The sequence below is a fragment of the Stigmatopora argus genome, chromosome 9 (genome assembly GCF_051989625.1).
Source record: "Stigmatopora argus isolate UIUO_Sarg chromosome 9, RoL_Sarg_1.0, whole genome shotgun sequence".
Classification (NCBI taxonomy): domain Eukaryota; kingdom Metazoa; phylum Chordata; class Actinopteri; order Syngnathiformes; family Syngnathidae; genus Stigmatopora; species Stigmatopora argus.
This window is the reverse complement of record NC_135395.1, coordinates 1,943,125-1,960,144: the sequence shown is the minus strand read 5'-3', so window position 1 is coordinate 1,960,144 and position 17,020 is coordinate 1,943,125. Positions and strand designations below refer to the sequence as shown.

General features: G+C 37.9%; 1 protein-coding gene and 1 long non-coding RNA gene across 2 annotated transcripts in view; one reads left to right on the top strand and one right to left on the bottom strand.

Moving 5' to 3' along the window:
- Positions 1-10,942, bottom strand: part of LOC144082955 (uncharacterized) — a 32,547-nt gene extending 21,605 nt beyond the window's left edge. Inside the window, exon 1 of the long non-coding RNA XR_013303413.1 lies at positions 10,706-10,942. This is a non-coding gene — a long non-coding RNA (uncharacterized LOC144082955). The remainder of the gene's footprint in view (positions 1-10,705) is intronic.
- Positions 10,943-14,779: 3,837 nt separating this feature from the next.
- Positions 14,780-16,446, top strand: LOC144082403 (thymosin beta-like). The gene is made up of 3 exons (XM_077609558.1): positions 14,780-14,896; positions 15,751-15,855; positions 16,011-16,446. The coding sequence occupies exons 2-3, from the start codon at positions 15,756-15,758 to the stop codon at positions 16,046-16,048; spliced, it is 138 nt and encodes a 45-aa protein (XP_077465684.1). The 5' UTR covers positions 14,780-14,896; positions 15,751-15,755; the 3' UTR covers positions 16,049-16,446.
- The last annotated feature ends 574 nt before the right edge of the window (positions 16,447-17,020 follow it).

The window sequence follows — 17,020 nt, the reverse complement described above, 5'->3', positions numbered from 1 at the left end:
GCTTTAGTTTGGAAAGAAGTAAATGTCATTGAGGGATGAAGGTCTTCAGGTAAAACATCACACTGACAACCATTGACCTGAACTGTATTAATCTTTCAGAAAAAGATGAGACAGCTTTTTGTGTGTGTTTGCTAAAATGCTTAAATGTATTCAAGATTAATTTGATACAAATTGACACTATCTTCCCTTGTAACTGCAGAAGGACTGTAAAATTCAATCCAAGTCAACAAATTTTAACCATATGATTCTCTTTGTGGAGTGGTTAGCGCATCAGCCTCATAGTTCTGGGGTTCTGGGTTCAAATCCAGGTCGGTTCATCTGTGTGGAGTTTGTGGCCTGCGTAGGTTTTCTCCAGGTATTCCTGTTTCCTCCCACATTCCAAAGACATACATGGTATCTTAATCTTAATCGGACATAGGCCCCCTGTTGTAGTTATCACAACACAAAAAAAGCCTACTTGTCATCACACGCAGAAACTGCGTGTGACGAAATTGATGGTGCTTCTCCATAAGCTACGTTTACTCGGCAAAAGACCTAAATCTAGTACGGACTTGTAATTGGCATTCTGCTATTGTGGATACAGGTCGCTTACCTCTCGCTTACCTCTCACTGTCTTCCACTTACCTTACTTCAGTCAGCTAGTAGGAGGCAGATCACCACCCAAAACCTCTTTTTATATTACCGCAGAAGGGAATGTGTGTTATGTTACTGCGAGTTTAGATGTCTGATGGATGTGGGGAAAAAACTGTCCTTAAGCCTACTTGTCCGTGCTGGTTGGACGCTCTAAATTGCCCCTAGGTATGTGTGTGAGCGTGAATGGTTGTCTGTCTCCTCGTGCCCGAAGTCAGCTGGGATAGGCTCCAGCACCCCCCGCTGCTATTGAGGATAAAGCAGTTCAGAAAACGAATGAATGAATAATTTGTTCTTTTTAGAACATTACACTAGCTATACATATAGCATTTGAAAGAAAACGCTTAAGCACAGAAAGATAGAGTAATATTCCTAACTTCTATTCTATTTTTATTCTGAGGGCCATTTGATTTTGAAAAGTGACTCTATAACATTGGCCTGTGCCTTTTTGACACATCATTGCGGTTGTCTCGGTTACGTGATGATATGCCACACCTAAAAATAAGCGCACACAGAAGTGAACATAAATATTAATAGAATATAATGCAAATCATGCCCACATATTCCCTGCATGCATTGTAACATCCTTGGCTTCACGCTGTTCAAGCTTTTTTTTCCTGTAAATATGACACACAAGAGATGCACACTAGAAAATCTGATTTTATTTAGCTAAAAAGAGGAGGATTATAATAATATATTATGCAATACATATTGTATAGAAATACCGAATACTACAACGTTGTGGCTTCCTGGCCAACAGCGAAATGTAATTAAAACTATGTTTTAATTTTCTTTTTTAAATTAGATTTTTAATTTTTCTTACAGATTAAAGGACTATGAGTTGTGTCCTCAGTGATGTCCAATCTATCAAATTCAGGAATGTACCTCCTTAGGTGACAGTGGGCCTTGAGATAGGACTCAATCTCTAAAATGTTAAGACCAATTTCTATTCGCTCGTTTTTGCACAACTCTAACTTCTGCTGTCACTTCCACCACCTGTTGATTTTATTTCATTTTTGACACCTTTGGGTCTCAGGGCAGACAGCCTGGGGACTCAAAAATCTGTGTTCAGATGTCAAAACGATTTACTCATGCAGTTGCAAACATATGGACTCCAGGTGTGTGTGTGTATTTTGTGTGTACATCGCATATGTCAGCACAAAAAGGAGTGTTGAGCTGACGAATGCACTGCTCAGAAATATTGTCAGTTCACACGAGCATGATTGTAATTTCAAGCCTCTCTGGAAGTCATCGTATGGTGCATTGACAGAGCCGAGATAACTAAGCAAGGCGAGCAAATGCATCCCTGCTCGGTTCTATCTACATTTACAGCCCGTTGCTCCTATCCATGTTTATGTGTGTTTATTTCAGGGAGTATTTTAATATTTTATATTGTGCACATAATGACATGGCCTCATATTTCTTCCCACTTGTGTATACCTGCTGTCACAGGCTCAGCAAGGATGCATACATATAAATGTGGTCCCAACAGCAAAGTGAGCTAAGCCCAGTGCCCCCCCATCCTTCCGAAGATAAACGGCTAAAGCTTGAATGACAGTTTGAGCATTGTCAGACCTCACATGTACCCCGTTCTCTCCCAGCGCTCCTTCCTCTATTTTATTACAATCTTACGACAACTCTCTTAACTCATCTCTTTGGGTCACTTGCATTCGTTTCACAGTAAGCTGTAAATGTGCCGAAAAAAGGAAAACCTTGTATTACCATACATATTCTATAAACACATCAGTAGACACTGGGTTTCATAAGTGGGCTGCTATGTAAATGTTATTTTTTGAGCACTCCTGTTCCTCACTAAAATGCGGTTGTGTGTTAGAGGTAACCTTTTTATTTATTTTTTATTTTTTATTTTTTATTATTATTATTTTTTTACATGATCTGCATATCACAGATTTACACTCACGTGTGATTCTGGAATATATTGGATGTTAGAAGAAAGATTCATATTTTGTATCTAATTCACAGTCAAAAACTCCTCATAAAACTGCCCAATAGATTTTAAATAAATAAATAAAATAATCTTGCACTGTTTTGCTTGTTGAGCTCAGGCTTTTATCTTTTTATTTATGTTTTTGTGTCTTTTTTTAAATTTAAAAGAATGGCCATCCTCAAAGGTAAAAAGAAAATGTTAGAACTAAGAACAATAGATTAGTGGATTAGCACCCAAGGCATCAATAATAAAGCAAATCAAGTCAGACAACTTCACTTGTAGTTAAATTTATGCAATAGATATAATTTTCTTTACTGATTCCTATTAAACTTGATCTTTAAAAGTGAGTTTTTAGGGGGCAGTGATGAATTGAAGCATCATGGGGTTGTGCATTGGAATCATGCCTCAGGACTTGGCTTAATTTAGTATTTTCATACTTCTGTTAGGCATTAATGGGTTGACTCTGGCTTCCTCACACATTTCTAAAATATGCATGTCAGGTTAATCAACCACTCTAAATTGTCCAATGGCTGTTTGTCTACGTGCGCACTGTGATTAATTAGTGACTAGTGCAAGTGTAACCTTGGCCAAAGTAATCTGGGATGTGCTTCAGCTCACTCATGAATGAAAGATGATTTGCTGTGTAGAAATGGATGTATCTTTTTTTTAAACTATTCACAAAATGGTTTCCATCAAATCTATTTACAAGTTGCTTGTCAATCCATTTTATGTTTTCATCTGGTTGTCAGGAAGCAGGCATGCTAAAACAGTTTCTATGTTAGAAAATTAAAATACCAAATGAATTTGCTTCTCTTCCTTTGCAGTGATAGTTTTCGTCATCATGGGGAATCAACATTAGCCCTATACTTGACATCGAAGAGAGGGTGTTTGCTGCTATGACACAGCCTCGAGGAGTGATACATGCGTCTTAAGTGCAAAGTGATGCAAGAGTAACAAAGCTTAGCAATGAAAAATGGCCACATGGGCTGGATAAATCATTAATGCGCTAAATCTCTCTCCCTCTGCGCTTGTGATAGAAAGTATTTATACATAGGCATCCCCTCACATACTGTGTGTAGAATAAGAATTTCCTGACATTTACACTGATGGATTCAGGTTAATTTGTGCATGCAGTCATGTGAATCTGGTAAATTTACATTGCTTCTATGTGACCCCAAATTCACTTCTGACTCTGAGAAGCAAATTATTCAGCTATTATTATCACCTTTTGTGCCAGTGGAGGTGCTAACCTTTATTTTGTAGCATATGATTGTTCTTTACCTTAGTAGTTTTGGAAATGTATCTTTCCTATAATACAGGGGTAGGGAACCTATGGCTCGGGAGCCACATGTGGCTCTTCTGATGGTTGCATATGGCTCTGAGCTAAAATATGGAAACCGGTGGTGAGAGAGCAGAGTCCCAAATGCAACAATAGGAACGTCACAAAAGAGAAGGATTGTGGCATTGACTTTTTTTTTCATTAGAGTCTTCTGCATCTATTCTCTCATTGATAATCATTGATATTCATTGATTAGCAACAGCGTAACAATGTTGTCAAAAGAATTCAAAGACTTTTTGTACTTTAAAAGTGGTAAAATGACTAAAAAAGTGGCACATTTTCACGTATTTTGACTTTTAAATTGTGAGTATGGCTCTCAGGGAATAACATTTGAAAATAGTAATTGTTTATGGCTCTCTCTTTCAAAAAGGTTCCCGACCCCTGTCATAATATAAGGTGAAGGAATGATGTTCAACTGACACCAGGTTGGGGCATCATTGTACAGTGAATTGCATAATGAACAGGCTTAGCTTTTTGTATAAAAGGTTTTGATGTCACAGGTGGCATGCACTTGACTAGTTTCATACCAACAAAATGTAGTTCATACATGACAAGATCATTTTGATGACAGATTTCTGAGTAACTGTGGCAGAGAGCACAAACAAGGAAGGCAAACAGAAATGACCTTTCCTGCGGGTCAGATGGGCCTCACCCCCTGTAGCATTTGTTGAAGAAAACATGCCTAATGAGATCAGAATAGGTCAGGTCAACAGTATGGTCACACTCAGAAGCAAGCGCAATTACGGGTTGCCATCCCACACACATCTTGGTCATAGCTTTGGCAAAATGGTATTAAGCCTTCTAAGAGTGCTGACAAGGTAACAGATTGAGCATGCAGTGGGAAGGGGTGGAGGGATGTTATCATTGGATTATTTGGAAACATCTGGATCTAAAAGTGCTGCCGTCTCCTTAATTAACCTCGTCTGCCTCTTCCCTCAACTTGCATCTCTCCATCGACAAATCTATAACCTATTCTCCATCTAATCATCAAGCGCCCTTCTGCTTATTTTCCATAGATGCCCATATTTCGGCTACGGATTGAATGCAAACCGTATCAAGTGCAGAAGCCGCACGGACAAAGATGAGAAGCGTAACGAAAAGACATAAGTATACATGCATTGTTTGAAGTAGGATTGGTTTCTAATACCATTGTCATGGTAACACTCCCTCGCTTGACACAGCGCACATCCAGCAGGAATCAGTGTGAGGAACGTTATGCAACAACAGAACCCCACGCACTTATCAAAAGACAGAAAGACAGACAGATAGACGGTGTGACTCAGTGCTACACGGCATAGTAAGACCATCTGTCGTTATACCTTTACCGTGACAAGAACAAGACTTACTCTTGTGTTTCTTCAATCACACACTAATACACAACAATGGTCAAGGTACTACTCTACACAAAGTGGTGAAAAAAAGCTGGTTAACTGGATATGGCAGCACAACAGACTCATGCATCAGCATACTAATTAGTACTTTTCCTTCCCAAAGGCACGGGGGGATAGTGTTGAGCACGGGAAGCGGATAAATGAAAATGGGATCACTGGGGGTGGTACACGGTCGATTGGTCGCCGGTCTTTTGGTCGCCGATCTTTTGGTCGCCGGTCTTTTGGTCGCCCGGAAGGTAAGTGATAATTACCATTTAAATCTTTGCTCAAATTCCCTAAATACAAATTGCAAATTACTATTAAGTCATACTTAATGCCCTAGTAATTATTAGGCTAAAGAAAAGCTCCAAATTTCTCAGACTTTTATTGTTTTTTGTTGGAGAACTTGTTAAGACCCTGACTGACGTAGCTTCTTAAAGGGACAACGCATGTACATACAAACTCATACACACACGTCGGCTCAGTGAAACTGCTCATGGCCAATGTTGGCTTTTATTGATGCGTAGACCGTCTTGTTTTACCTTGTTTTGTCGCCGGTCTTTTGGTCGCCGGTCTTTTGGTCGCCTGTCTTTTGGTCGCACGTTGTCGCGGTCGGGGCGACCAAAAGACCGCGACCAAAAGACCGGCGACCAATTGACCGCACACGACTGGGGGTTACCCTGTGATAGAATTAGGAGATGGGTCATTTCTGATGGCAAAGCAAAATGGGACTCGTGAAAGAAACATACAATTCATAACAGCATGCGCTGGCCTATATATGCAGCGTTGAATTGTAAAGAAATGAGCAAAGAGCAAGTGTGAAAGGACATGAAGATGTGGGGGGTTGTATCAGACTTGAAAGGAGAAAGTGGCAGATGCCACAGGAAGATTTCTCTGTCCATCCGCTTGCCAGCTTTTTATTTGGCACATTAATGCTTAATTTCTAGACTTCCCGTGTGCATTCGATTGATTAAACTGAAAAATCAAACAGAGCGGACAGTGGAGGGCAATGCTTATTATTTGGCACTGTTGTATTACAGTCATTAGTGTGGATGATGACTAACTCAAAATTTGGAATATTGAAATGTGTTACATTTTCCATAAAGCACAGAAAGATAATGAATCTCTAAAGTGGAAGGAAATGCATGTTGTACTTTATGCAATCCAAAAAATGTTTTAATTTTTTTTCCATTAAAAAAACCATGCAATTCTTGTCAAGTTTTACATAAAAATTACTTCAAAATTATAATTGCAACAATGGCAATAGCAAAACATAATTCCTTCATTGTGGTTTCCCCAAAAAACCCAGTTAATCCTAATCAGAAGGGCTGTCTTGAATCTTTGAAGCTTTGTTGGAAGTAATAGAGGCAATCACAGGCCACTAACAGACTTTGAATTGGTGCTTCAAAATCATCCTCTTTCTGAAAGCGTCCTGATAAAAGCCTTAGGCCAATCATCCAGCGCGGTCTTTGGTGCATGAAATCTGACTGTCAGGATTTTGCTGATCTACCTGCTTGCAATAGTGCATTCCATTTGCACACGGAAAAAGGAATTAAAAAAATACAAAAAACACACTGAGCTACTTAATTGGACCCATGAAGCTAAAAAAAAAAAAAACAAGTGCACAATCTCCCTTCCCGACATCGTCTACTAAGTGTGTTGTATGTGCGTCAAGCATGAAAGTTGCTCTCTGCTTTCAGGCGTGCCCTCTAAAACCAGGCAATTTCCTGTCGAGCAAGCGGACTGTGACAGCAGCAGGTGCCTAATGGGTAAATCTTAGGAAACAGGCTGTTGCCGGAATCCAGCAAACTCAATTGTATTAATCCTCTGGATTAGCAGCTTTAATTCCAAACACTTCCCGTTTTAGAAGTTTTGTTTCTTTGCCAAAAATGACGAGGTGAATTTTTAACTATTTAAAGTTTTGGAACAGCTGAATTTGAATGGATGTCGCTCATATTCACTTTGTATATGCCCTGATAAGAGAGTCTCTCACTAATGAAGTCTTTGATCAATGCTGTGTTGATACAAAAAGTCACTCTCGACAAACGCACACTTGGCACGTCAGCCTAAAGACCACTTAAAAATGACAGTTTTAATCTCCTTGGTTGACACACACACACACCTCTCGTGTCTTTTACATACACACACGCACACCGTTTTTGAAATGAGGGATTTAGATTATGGCACAGAACAGTAAGAGAGTGTACTCTGAGGGTGAGGCTTATTGGAATTCATAGAGCATTTGTTGTTTGCATAAACAGGTGGCTGTGTGGAGATAACTTTTTTCCACATCATGTGAATGATGCACCGTCAAAAGTGCATACACATGTACACACAGTGTTAGATGCGTGTTATTTTAAAGCATGCAGCATGTTAATCTCCCAATTTCAGAAAGCCTTTAATGGGGGTTTATTGTACTATAGATGTCTACTCATATTGTAGCAACAGGAACTACCACACTGGTATTGTTCACATGCCACCCAAATAGGATGGTATAGATAGGGCTTTACAATCCTGCACAATTTTATAAAATATATTATCTTATTCATTATTTAATATTTAACTAATTAAATGATTTTTACAGCAATAGAACCCCAGTCCCTTGAAAAACTAATATTTAGATGTCTTATTGGGTCAATGTTATTGAAAAAGTATTAATCATTGCCAGTTCATATGAATGGGAAGTCTTGTAGTCCAAGAGTGCCAAAAGCTGTGTTTTCATTATCTGTAGTAATTCACTGTTTGCATTATATCTAGTAATTCACACATTTGAAAATTTGCTCTGAAAATCTGACAATGGAACGGTCTGAATTTTACAGGGGGTGGCATGACTCCAATATTGAAAAAAAGCATAAGCTTTCATGAGGAGTTTTTTTAACATCTGCCAATATTAAAATATATAGTTTAATTGAAAACACGCTCAAGTCACAATTATACATGACCAATATTTTTAAATATCATTCACTTTGCTTGCCTGAAAACTGTCATGGAAATGCAGCTATGGAGACAATTGTCCACTTGAGCCTTCTATAGTATATACCACATGCGTCAAAGTGGCGGCCCGGGGGCCAAATCTGGCCCGCCGCATCATTTTGTGTGGCCCGGGATGGTAAATCATGAGTGCCGACTTTCTGTTTTAGGATCAAATTAAAATGAAGAGTATAGATGTATATTAAATTTCCTGATTTACCCCCTTTTAAATCAATAATTGTACTTTTTAAATCATTTTTTCTGTGTTTTTAGTTCAAAAATCATTTTGTAAAATCGAAAAATATATTTTAAAAAAGCTCAAATAAACATTGTTTTAGATCTATGAAAAACGGAATATTCAGGGCTTTTAATCCAGTTCTTTTCATCCATTTATAAAAAAATATCTAAATATTATATCTAAAATTCTCCGGCCCACATGAAATTGAGTTGACGTTAATGCGGCCCACGAACCTGACACCCTTAGTATATACAATAAAGAGCATTTCATTAAAATACTGACAAGTAGCAAGGACATCACATCAGTGGTCCACAGTTCCTGTCGAACTGATTCGGAGAACCATACACAGCATGTGACTATTTGTGTGTGCATGTGTATGTGTACTCATGCATGTGTGCGCACAACCGTGGCCCCATGTCTTGCTGTGAGACATCTGTCTTATTTCCTAATGGAAATGTGATTTGGTCTCGCTTCTGCTGAAGTCTGGTAGGCTCTTTCACTATTGCAGCCAATCTAAATGCTGACCTCGGCACCTCACGTCAACCGCTTTATTTATCTCTTCTTTCAAATGCTAAGAAACGCAAGGATGGAATCCTCCTTCACTTTATCCTGACTCAACCAGTTATGCTTCAAAATATTCTGCAAAGATATTGACCCTGTTAAGGAGTGCTTCAAAGGCATTTGCCATCTCAATTTACAAATTCAAAGATGTAGAGATGGAATTAATTAAATATTTTGGTTCACTTCTATCTTATCTTTAGCTGACTATCATAGAAAGACAGAAACCTCTTATGGCGCATGTACAGTAACATAAAATCTTGTCTTGAGGTTTGTTTATTTTTTGACTTTCTATGTCCACTACTGCTTCAAAATATTATCATTCTAAAATCACCTTTTCCATTTTTAAAATGAATACAAAAACCCTCAATCTGTTTTACCCTTGATGTAGTTAATTACATTATTAATGATTAAAAAGCTCTTTGTATTATTGTACTTCCATCCATCCATTTTCAACATTGCTCAGAGTAATGAAGAACTGAAAAACATACAAGAATAAAACTAATGTATAGAAATTCAAATGAATTCATATTAATCCTACATTAACAAGTACTGATTTGTTCTAAGTAGTATTACTATCGGGCCACCTTTTCATGTGTGCTTGAAATTTAAATTATAACACCCTTGTCCTTGATAAAATAGCCAACATTCGGGCATGTATCAAAATTTGATGTGGTTTTTAACTTGGTTGTCTATCCACAAACCCCCCCCCAAAAAGTCAATGAACAAGTGTTCCTGACCACAACATTTTCCTCACTGCTTTAAAAGCCCAAACTTTGTTATGAAAAATTAAAGTGTTTTCTATGTTAGCTTTTTTTTCACTCTTGCAAAATCAAAACAAAAAAAATAATGGTGGTGATTTTTTGCTCACTGCAGCTGAATATAGACAAGTTACATGAGTGTTTCCTGGCTCAGTCAAACTCAAAGCTGACTGTACGAAAATGATCAAGTATTTCCCAGAACCACAATTTTTCATCTATCACTAAGTGCAAGAGAGTGCCAAATTAGAGATTAAACTCTTAATAGACTCATTGGCTGCCAAGTGAATGGGTGGAGAGGGACGGATAAATCAGACTTTGGGGGACCTGATTAGTTCCAGAATTGCCATTAGAGACAATTGACAGTGCTTTTCTTGTTTGTTTTTTCCAATTTGACAGCCTGGGCCAGTGATTTTGAATTTTGTCACCATTAGGACTTTTCCCCAATCAGTGAGGATGCAAAACGGAAGCACCAAGCTTCTACCTGTCCTTGAAAATAGACAGAAAGCCATATTTTGGATGAGAAAGATTAGTTAAATGTTTGATAGCAAAGGCTTTATTTCATGATTTGAAATACAAGGCCAAGAACAACATTAAAGCTAATACAATACCTGAAGAACTTTGTATTTTTACATTGCCTCCAGTGCATTAGGGAAACAACAAGGAATATCAACATTTACAAAACAAAACAAAACAAAAGGCTATCCTCTAAAGGTCACCCAAAAGGTTAGATGAATTATAATGAAAAACTGCTATAATAGGACTCCCAAAGTAGGAATAATAAGAAAAATAATTCATATGTGGAAGAATGGAATGATTCTATCCAAACACAGCATGTGTGCCCACCAGCATATACGCATTAAGAAAACATGTCCAAACAGCATGTGGTCTTACCTATTTTTGTCATGTTTCAGGTCGACTGCGGCGAAGTTGAACCCAGGATGGAAGGGAAAAAAATAAGGCGGTGAAAATTGCTGGTGCAAAACTTTGGCTTTTAATGACCAAAACTCTATATCCAAGTGACAAAATAAACAGAGCAAGAAATGCAAACCGACAAAAGACAAAAAAACTAATAAAATAAATTTTAAAAGATGATAATTTACTGGACGGGACACACAAGGTAATGGTAACAGTAATCCCATGCAAGACAACACCAAATACTTTCCTTGTATACCCCCCAAAAAAGTGTAATCAAATAAACCTGACACAGCTGGCTACAAGAGAAGGGGAAAACACGGGCACACCTCCTCACAAAAACCCAACAGAATGTGACCATTTTAATTTAAGCTTAAATTATTATTACCATAATCAAAACAATGTTATGTTGGAAAAATAGCATTACTACTTGGTGGAATGTCCTGAATTCACATGTTCAAAAATAAGAGTGTAGAGGATATTTAAGCCATTACATTTCCAGAACAATGTTTTCCACATCAGCAAGTATGGGCAATAAAGTGTCGTGACTCTGTAAACTGATAAGTTATAATACAAATGTGTTTTGTCCATAGCATCCCTCAGCTCTTGTCCCTGTTCAATGTCGCCCCTCATCATTTTCGATCTCTGCCATGGTGCTCCAGCTGGCTAGGTGAGATAACTCTACACCAAGACACTCTGTTCGGAGGCCCAGCTGATGGAACACAGGCCACGAATCAAACGCGCCATCATTAGTCCAAGAGTTCATGAGGCGAGACAGAGCTCTTATCTGTTCACACTTAGGCAGTGCTACCCTAACTCATCCTGCACAGCCTGCCAGCTGCCCTGAGATGCCTTCTGTTCATGTTTACCTGTGCAAAGACATATCTGATTTGTGTTAGCGGTGAACTGTTGTGGACTGCTTTTGATGCACGTGTAATTAGTCACGTTACCACTGCTATAAATTGATGCACGTGTAATTAGTCACGTTAGCACTGCTATAAATTATACATTTACTTAATACATTATACATTTACTTGATATATAAAATATATCAAATACTTAATATATAGAATATAAAATGAGGGGTTTTGAAACTTTATGTTAATGATATTGACATTTTGTTGACTTCATTTGGACTCTACTTCTTTTTTTTGGTCCTTGGCCTCATTATGATGAGCAGGAGCTGATTCAAGGTGACATTGGCTGGGAACTGTGGTACCCCATCAAAGACCAATAGCTATTTTCAGGGCGCATTTATAATCAAATATCAATTTCACTTACAAAATGGAAAATTTAAAGTCTTCATTGAATATAACATGAAAATTATGAAAAGTGGGAGGTAGCCAGAAAAGAAAAGAAGGGGGTCAACATCCGAAATTCACAATAATAGGCCTGAATTGAGATTCACACTATTAAAAAAATGCTCCAACACCAGAAAATGTTAATATATAATTTCATAGCTTTTGGCAAAAGCAAACAAATTGTATAAAACCAACATTGCATAATAGGCATACTTTGGCACACCTAATGTGCGATGAAAGATCATCGGAAGTGCAATTCCTACATCAAAACAAGCCACAAACACATGTGAGTACTGTGTTGTGCTTGATAAAATGAACATGCTTGTGAGTGAATTGAGATAAAAACCATTATAATGTTAATAGAAATATGTTATATGATTTTTTTTTTTTAAATGACCAATAGAGGTTGGGAATCACTGCAAAATATAGGTATTTCAGTATAATTGGTCTACATCTGAGAACTGGATGAGTTTGAAACGCTATATATTACAAAAGGAATGATGCTGCCATCTTCTGGAAATTTGTACACAACTTCTATGCAACAGTCATCTTGACATTTTAAAATGGCAGCTTCAAGACAGACTTGATACTCACAACTGTCAGACCAACAAGCCAGATCATTTTTTGACCTTTATCTGTCAGGAAATATCACATATGTTAGCATTTCAAATATAAAGGTCAATACAAAGGTTGGATCCATTCAGAAGGTCATGGATTTTGCCAATATTCTATGATTTGAAACTAACAGAACTACATTTTGGATGCCTTGAATGTCATCAAAACAAATTATCCTTTGATTTTTTACACCAATTGTTCTAATTGAGGTCGTGGGTGAGTTACAGTCTATCCAAACTGACATTGGGGGTGAGATGGGATAGACAAGGCGGAACTGTGTTTTCCTCACATGCTTTTTGGCTTTACATTAGCCACTGTCTATTGGCTCTATTTTATTTTTATTGTATGTTATTTTTGATTATGTATGAAATGCCGTGAAATCTCATCTCGGGCTGCATGGATCATTAGAGTTTTTAATCTATGTTCGGCCTTCAAATCTCAATTTAAACCTTTGTGTGAAGTTTTATTGGCCTTTCATAATTTCAGTGTCTTTTTTTGTTTGTAGTTTCTCTGGATTCTTCGAACTTTCCAAAATATGCATACATTATAGGTGTGACAAAAAGATTCTAAATTATTCATACGACTTAAATGTGAATTCAAATAAATTTTGTCAACAATAGGTATATATTTCCTGTGATGAACCAGTGACCAATACATGCATCGTGCATGTTACCAGTTGGAAAAAGTAAACTGGTATACACTTGAGCACATCCATTAGCCAGAATAGAAGGATAAGAAATACGATATGCTTGGTCATAAAAGGATATTTATATTGATCAATCTATTACACTACATATTCTCCTCTGATTTATGGGAGCTGGAGCCTATCCCAGTTGACCTCAGGTGAATGGAAGACTGCACCCCTAAATCAATAGATATGGATACAGGATGCATTCACAACATCATTTACATGGATGTTATCACTGCGTTGCTTATCAAAAAATATACAGGAAAGTTTGAGTTGAGTTTCCCCTTGTAGAATTCTGAATAGAATTAAAGATTTAAAAAAAACAGTTCTTAATTTGTCAACTCAAACTGTTGGCTGCTTGATATGTGATGTTACATCTATATTAGAGGGCTTTTTTGTTGTTGTGGAGATTGGTTCACATGTAAATTGGGGTTGATGTTCCATTTATAAGTGAAAATAGCATTATAGTCTTCAATGCAAGGGCAAGGACACGGGTCAGTTTCACACTTTGACCAGGAGGTGGCAAGGCAGACTCGTTAGGGATCAATCATAGTTTATATGACCAGAGCGAGGCGCTGTTGTAGAGAAAATGCCAAGGGGTTGTGGGTGCCAGAATAGCAGTGCACATGCTGGACTGCCTCAGAAGCTGAGAGTCATGTTGACTCATCATCACTCCTATAGTATTGTAAGATGAGACTGCTATTCACAGCAGGTGCCCTCACTAACTTCCAGCTAGAGGAAGTAATCGACCCCCCAGCCAGATTAAAAGAGAAAGTCCCACATTCTATGAGGTCAGCTGAAGAAACATTCAAGGCTTTAAAAATCATGGTTCTATTAACGTACGATGATATCAATACCTCAGTACATGTATCGACACTAAACCAAGGATGTGGCTTGAGTTTCCTAAGTAAGCCTCCATGATCAGGTTCAACAATATTATACTACCAATGTCAGAAATACTGAGAATGATTGATTTTATGATTGCATCAGGAAAAAAAACATTACTTTGTTCATTGCCCTAAATGTCAAAAGATGCCCTGCCGAAAATATACAGATCAATAAAGAACTTTTTTGTATATAAAGGGATTCTTAAATTATTAGTGGGGAGCAATTACTATTAGTAGATCATTTAAAAAAATCTAATAAATTTGAATGTACAGTATTTTTTGGACAATCGTCATGTTCAATTCACATTATTTCTGAAAAGAAACAAACTGTACACACCAGAAATAGCAATTGTAAAGAAAGAAAAACTCATTTTATATTGTCCAAAATATATCGCATAAAGGCATATACATATATGGCCTTAACATCACACGATGCGGCTTCTCTATATCCAAGCATGCCATAAATATTGATGACAAAGACGAAGACTGACTAAGCTCTTAGTCATTCTCTCTCTCCCTTCTCTGTAACTTAGCCCCCTCCCTTTTATACCCACACCCTGGATACAGGCAAGCGTGCACACACCAGCAGATACACTCAAGCTCCTGCCTCCCACTCTGTAACGATACTCCTCCTTCCTTTCTGCCTGTGGATTTGGCCCGCCATTCGTGTGGAACATCGGTAAGAACGTTCATTTTCCGACATATGTCTCATGCTTGTGTGCCCGTGTGAATCTTTTTGACTGCTTATCACTGGGAGTCAGACAAAGGAGTGGGGTGTGGCTGGAGTACCGGAGGAAGCCGGCTGATATCAGCCAGATGATGTGCAAGAGAATGGCCGTGAGCATAGTGATGAAGTAACAATGGGGATTAGTATTTAAGTAATTAGTTAATTGAACTAGGAAATGTGCTCTAGTCGGGGCTTGGCAGAGGAGTAGGTATTAATAGTGCCATGATCCAGTTGGTTTTGACAGTAAAGGTTAAAACTTCTGATATATTGTTATTAAACCCTCTTTCTAAATTGTGGAAATGCATGAAAGCCTTAGTGAGCATTTTCATAGGGTAGTGGGTTAAAAGAAACGTGACTGGGCCTTAGAATATGTTGTTTCACCAGAGGCTAGGTCACGGAAATGACTGCAGTCCAGCAATACAGGGCTGCAGGGTGGATGCAGAGGGACAGAACAAAGACTTCAGTCTTTCCTTTTGTGATTAAAAACAGAACAAACAAAAAAAGATGAGAAAAAGTAGATTTTGCAGGACTTGGGAAAGATTAGCATCATGATGGAAGCGGCTTCTACGCAGGCTAACATGTGGATATGCGTTGGCTGCACAAAGCCACTCCCTTATCATGCAATCATGGCAGGTGAAAATCATTCTTAAGTACTTACTACCTGTCAATTTGACCATTCTTGTGACAGCCTTCAAAAACCAATATCGTAGTTTGGAAGATAAAACATAATTTCAATATTTGAAGGACACTTTTACACAAAAAAATGAAAATGGAATGCTTTTTAAAATGTTAATTTCTCTTTGCAGTCAAAATGTCTGACAAGCCGGATATGACTGAGATTTCCCGTTTTGACAAGACAAAGCTGAAGAAGACTGAGACAAAAGAAAAAAATCCTCTGCCCACCAAAGAGAGTGAGTTTCCCCAACAATTATTCTATGGGGGGATAAACACATACTTTCTGTTCACTGCAGCCAATCCAGGCTAAAAGCAGATACAGATGATGAACTGAATGAACTGTCTAATCACATAGTCCAATGCTGATCTTTTTCTTCTGTCCCTTTTTCAGCTATTGAACAAGAGAGGAAAGGGGATGCCACACCTTGACTAATAAGCACATGAAGAAAAGAAGATGGGATGCCACAGCAAAATGCACTTTCTTTTAATCATCACACTATTCTGCTATCCTACTGTTGTTGTTCGACAAAGGGTGATTTTGAGCTCCCATGGGGTTTTGGGGGGGTCTCTCTCCCACTTCAGAAAAAATAATTAGCTTGGTTGCCTGACTCACTCTGTTAGTGTGTAGCTAACCGCTCGCTGATATTCCCAAACTGGGCAGTGGTGTTGTGATGTAACACCAGGAGGCAGGCAACCACACTATGGAATGCTGAATAGGATGGTTTCCTTAAAAAAAGGAAAGCCATTTAAGCCAAACCATCGATGATGTTTTCTTAAATAATTTTTTACTTTTCATTTTGAAATAAATATCAAGATGTGGAACCTAATGATGCTCATTTTTGGGGTCCCCTCTAAATGAAAATGGGGAGGGAAAAAAACATTTTCGCACTGGGACACGACTGCATGTGGGGGGATCATTTTCAACACCACTTATCCTTGTCAGGATCACGGGGTGCTGGAGCCGATCCCAGCTGACTTTGAGCGAAAGGTGGACCACACCCTAGACTGGTCACCAGTCATCTGTGGGCCACACAAAGATAAAGACAATCATTTGCACTCACAATCACACAGCCACTAAACTGATCCCACACTGCCTGCACTTGAATTCAGGCGAAAGAACCACTACACCATCCGGTGGCTATTTTCGAAATAAAAAATAATCAAAAATAAAATACACAAATAATGACAAAAAATATCTAACTGTTCGGATCCATTTGCATCCCAACTACTACTTATACAAACTGTATATAATTACAACTCAGCAACAACAGTATACCAATATTGCTAAGACTGGTGTGTGTATATATATATATATATATATATATATATATATATATATATATATATATATATATATATATATGTGTATATACATATATATGTATATATATACATACATAT